Source organism: Anarrhichthys ocellatus, unplaced genomic scaffold, assembly GCF_004355925.1.
Source record: "Anarrhichthys ocellatus isolate YVR2014 unplaced genomic scaffold, GSC_Weel_1.0 scaffold17, whole genome shotgun sequence".
Classification (NCBI taxonomy): domain Eukaryota; kingdom Metazoa; phylum Chordata; class Actinopteri; order Perciformes; family Anarhichadidae; genus Anarrhichthys; species Anarrhichthys ocellatus.
Genome location: NW_022280047.1, coordinates 2,994,712 through 2,999,750, shown reverse-complemented (window position 1 = coordinate 2,999,750; position 5,039 = coordinate 2,994,712). Strand labels below are relative to the sequence as shown.

The 5,039-nt window shown below is 42.3% G+C and overlaps 1 protein-coding gene across 1 annotated transcript in view; it reads right to left on the bottom strand.

The window, feature by feature from the left end:
- Window positions 1-657: 657 nt before the first annotated feature.
- Window positions 658-5,039, bottom strand: part of fbxl17 (F-box and leucine-rich repeat protein 17) — a 204,512-nt gene continuing 200,130 nt past the window's right edge. The window contains exon 11 of the mRNA XM_031856172.1: window positions 658-4,289. Coding sequence (XP_031712032.1) covers window positions 4,152-4,289 — 138 coding nt within the window. The 3' untranslated portion in view covers window positions 658-4,151. The remainder of the gene's footprint in view (window positions 4,290-5,039) is intronic.

Genomic DNA, 5,039 nt, shown 5'->3' with positions numbered 1-5,039 from the left:
CCCCCCCCCCCCCCCCCCCCTCGGTCTTTCTCTCCATGTCTACACTATACTATTATTACTTTACTATTAAAAAAAGTAAAACGCCAATGATAATTCAAAGAAAAATAAGAATCTCATGACAATTGTTCCGAATTGTATGTTTTGACCTCTGCAAACACAATATGTTTTAGTCACGAGAACAGCAGGTCTTTCAGAAAATATTAGAAAAAATCTGAAGTGACTTTACAAGTGTTGCTTTGTGTTTATAATCTGCTCAGTTTCAAGCAGCTGTAACGTTTGTATGCCTCGGTTGTTACAGGGAGGGGGTGGATGCAACAAAATGAACACCTGTGAAATCGAATGCAATCCAAAACAATAGCCCATTACTGCGACAAATACTATAGATTATAATATCAGACAAAAAGGTATTGGGGGGGAAATACACCTGAAACAAAACGCACAAATTACAGCCTTAAATCACACTGCAGTATTGTAACAACACATTTCTGATACAAAACTTTAAAATTAGAAGCTCACAAAGGCAGTAATTGTTGTGGGTGAATGTAACTCTAAGAGATGTGTTGGCACTTCCATTCTCTGTGCAACATGTGACGTGGAAAAGAAGACACAGATTACAATGGAAGGTATGTCTGCATGTGTTTGCTCCATGTATTCATGTCTCAATAGGTCATATGCTTTTATTAAGAGACAGAGAAAACTCCTTTAGCTGTGTTTTCAGTAAAGTGCGCCTCTCATTGACACATATTGTGTTGGCAACACAGAGAATGTATCAGGGAAGAACCAACCTCCACTTCCTGTTTGATGCCATCTCCCGTGTTTGATCGCCAGACATGAAAATGCGCACTTGACAGGGACAATATTGTGAAAGACTGGGGACATATTGAGTGACAGCTTTTTGTTTGAGCTCTCTGCTGTCTTGCTCTGCAGTAAGCTGACGTCTCCCCACTTTTGAATGTGAAAGCGGCTGTGACTGTGGCAATAGTTCTGACCTTGACATCACAAGTGTAGCTGAATGGAAATGCAGGTTGATTGTTATGTCGTGGTGCTCAATAGAAAAGACGTCATCAATGCATGAGTATCTGTGGAAAACATCTTTATTTCTACCAATACAGAGGCTTCGCTGTGTCATACTTGTGTATTCCAAGGCCTTTTGGTTGTGATGGAAAACATGCTGGTTTCCGTATTTGCATTTCTACCTGAGCATACAGATGCAATCCTTGTTGAATTTAAATTTCACCAAGTCCGCCATTGTAGTCATGGCGGACTTTGCGTTGAAATGCAATCGATGTTACAAAAAGAGTTTGGAAAAACATGCAAAAGAGCAAAAGCAGTCCACAGATGATGTAAAATGAGCGACGGAGTATTCCACCGTCATTTTGAATATTCCTCTCCTGCCTCAAGTCCACACATACAAAAGGAAAAGAGAAAAGAAAGCTTGAAGTAGTGTTTTATTCATCTTTATGTAAATCCAGTCATTTACGGTTGCCTTAACAAATCAGGAATCAAGTGTGTCAACATCTAGCAGGGGAAGAAAGTGCATATGGGGATTACAAAAGAACAGAAACCGAACAAAAACAGGCAGCGGGAGACACCGGTTAAAGTCTACAAATCCTGACAAGGGTAAAATGAAGGTGTTTTTAATTGTCTGAAATCTCTATACGCTGTAGAAAGTTTACAGTTCCACTCAAACCTGAGGCTCAGCAAGCTATTGTTCATGTCGGAGTGACGGTGTGTGGAGGCTGAGCCCAGAGCCGGTTCACACCATAGAAAAATACCCTGGTTATTTGCATCTGTATCTGTACACTACTGAGTCTCTATAGGATAGATGAAAAACCTTTAACCCTCTGGTTATAGGCCCAAGACAGTTTTTTTTCTTTTCTTTTTTTTGTACATCCTACACCACTAAGAAAGATAAATCCCTCATTGCATTGCTACATAGCTAATGTTACAAGAATATGCTCAAACCCAATATCAGGTAAATCCCACACAGTATTTATTTATATGTATATATCAAATAATAGGAGTATGGTATTAGACAAACTCAGATAAACATTTCTGCAGTTAATTGGATGGCAATTACAGGACCCACTCAGCATTAAGGCAACGTTTCCTCTTACCTGTCATCCCGGCGGTTGTGGGTATTATTCTGATAACATCAGCCGGGGTCTTTAGGTAAAGGCAACTTCTATTTCAAGCGCTGTTTTAGTTCATTCTGTACTGACTCCAGGTGATGCTCAGTCAACTCTAAATCTAAGCATGGCATCAAAAAACAGCATTGCTCCCAAGTCATACAGAGGCTCTCTTCAACGACAGGTCATCTGTAGACAACATCTCTGTCGCAAAAAACAAAATAAAGATGAGAATCTGAATGTAAACATGCCGTTTTTTGAGAAATAATCGCCGCTGTTTCCCTGCCATGAATTTACCGGGGGTTTGAACCTTTCTTCTGTGCCGTGACAATGTGCATATTACGTCACAGCGAAGAGCTCTGTCCTTCAAATGGAGCCCCGTCAAACATCTCAACACGTATGGGTGCACGAATGCCTTTTAACACTGTACTGGACATCCAAGAAAAGAACAGAAAAAAAACAAAACTACTTGGGACAAAATAAACATCACAGATTCTTCAAAATGCCTCAAGTGAGGTCTGAAGCCCCGGCCGTCTTCTGGTCTTGTCGTCTCCTGATCTCCAAGTCTCTGCTCTGTGATGTGCAATCTCGCTGCATCAGTTGAGTTCAGTTTGAAGGAAGTAAACACCGCAGAGGGCCCGACATGGGCGCAGCGCTCAGGAACATCGGCTCCTTTCTGTAATCTTTGCTCATTAAAAACAATCCTCGTCTGACCACCCCTTAATGTCTTTGATTTCAGGATACGTTAGTTCGGATCTTTTCCATTTATTCAAGACCAGACCGTCAACCCCCCCCTCCTCATGCATCTTTACCCGGACTACATCCTCGGTGATACGGAGGACATTAAATGTACCAGAGCAGCGGCCGTTGAAAACATGCTCGTTCGGGATGAATGCTTGGCCTGCGGTGTTGCTGCTTGCAGCTTTCTCGAGAACCGCTCACACAAACCACTTCACTTCCTTGAATCCTCCTCGGCAATACAGCTGCCATGACTTAGTTGTATCACACACACCAAAGCCACGGCTACTCACGATCACAAACACCGGTGAAATACACTCGGGTTCACAGGAAAAACAACACCTTACCATCAGGCAAGGTAGGCAACCTCGGCCTGTGGCTAATACATTTACCTGACAGAAAAATGTTACCGTTGCCGATTTGACACATAAAATATAACAATTCAGATATAACGCGTTACTATTCATTAAAATGTCCAGCATCATACAGGAACTGAAAGCGCCACGTTGAACAGAGTGGAAGTCCATTTTACATCGCACATAGTGCGACATAGGTTGTAAAGTGACCTGCGGTCGATGAGCCCGCCGCAGACGAAATGCTGGACCTCTGCTAAACGGAGCGCTTTATGCTTGTTTATTCAATGATCATAAATATTGAAAGTGCGTGTCCATATTCGACAAAGCACTCCCATGAATCCCCGACAATACACCCACCGAGTGTGAAGTAGATCGTCGGATGAACGGTTCTCGAGATGCGCAAAAGATGTGCAGACAGACGGACGGGGAGTCCTTGCTGTTTAGTTTGATGAGGCTTAACTCTATCAACTGAGTAACACCCACTTAAAGCAGCTGACCAATAAAAGCTGTCGGTGCCCTGCTTTGCCCCAAAACAAACTACTCACTTAAGGGTCGAGTCAAAGAAAGAAACACGACATTGTTGGATGTAATATTACTTATTGACAACGATGATGAGGAAAATTCTTGTTGATTATAACCTATAATTGGAGTATAGTAACCACCTCGCTTAACTGTAAAATACCAGGCGGTCGATATTTGACTTAAATTAATAAAATGAGAGATTTTCTCCAAAGGAAGAAAGTTTGTGAACTGGACCATTGTCTGTGAGTGTGTAGCTACATGTTCACGTGCATGTTTGAACAGTGGACGAGAGGCAAACATGACTGAGCTGCAAATATTCTGTATGTGTGTCTGTACACAATAAGGGCCTCTGCGTAGCTGTGTGTGTGTGTGTGTGTGTGTGTGTGTGTGTGTGATCCAGCGGTAGCTACGATGTGTTCGACGTGTTGGGGCTCCAGCCCATTTGATAAGCTCTCTCCAGGGTTCTCTTGCAATCCTGCATCACTGTGCTGAAAACAATGTGAGGGTACTGGACCACCAGCCTCTCCACCGTCTCCTCGTTCACCTGCAAAACACACACACACACACACACACACACACACACACACACACACACACAGAATGATGATCAAATGATAAGAATCACCTCAATGACAATAAGTGTAACAATAATTATGTAGTGTAATGTAGTGTATGTGACTTTTCTCACGTTGGCTCACTTATGATACGTTTGTCCTGTTTGATTGCAGTACGACCAGTTCAAGGATAAGGAATAATTCAAGTCAGAAATGTACTGTGTGCAGAAATGTACAGTATGTTAGCCGACTTCAGCAGTCTGACTTAATCAAATCGAATGTGTCTCTTCTGAAGTTACTGGCGTTTGTTGTCTTATTTGATAAATTCGCTCCGTTGTCCCAGCCCGACGTTAACACATTGAGCATCTCAGGAGGAAACCAATGGAGAATCATTTGTTCAGTATCAGAGCAGACTTCCAGGGAGTCCTGGGTAGATGTATTAAAAAAGAGGCAATCAGCTGAAAACCCACATAAATGTAGCAGAAATATTGCTTTAGGTCTAATAAATACAGCTTTTTAAATGACTTCATTTAAACGGAGTAATCTAAAAATCTGTCGACCGTCTCTGCGTCACCCCATGATGCCTTGTTAAGATAAGAAGCACAGATTGAACTGTTAATGCCCTGTCAAAATGGCAGTCTACTGGATTAAAATGAAGGAAAAGCAATGTGTTTGCATGTATGCGCGCGCGCGCACACACACACACACACACACACACACACACACACACACACACACAC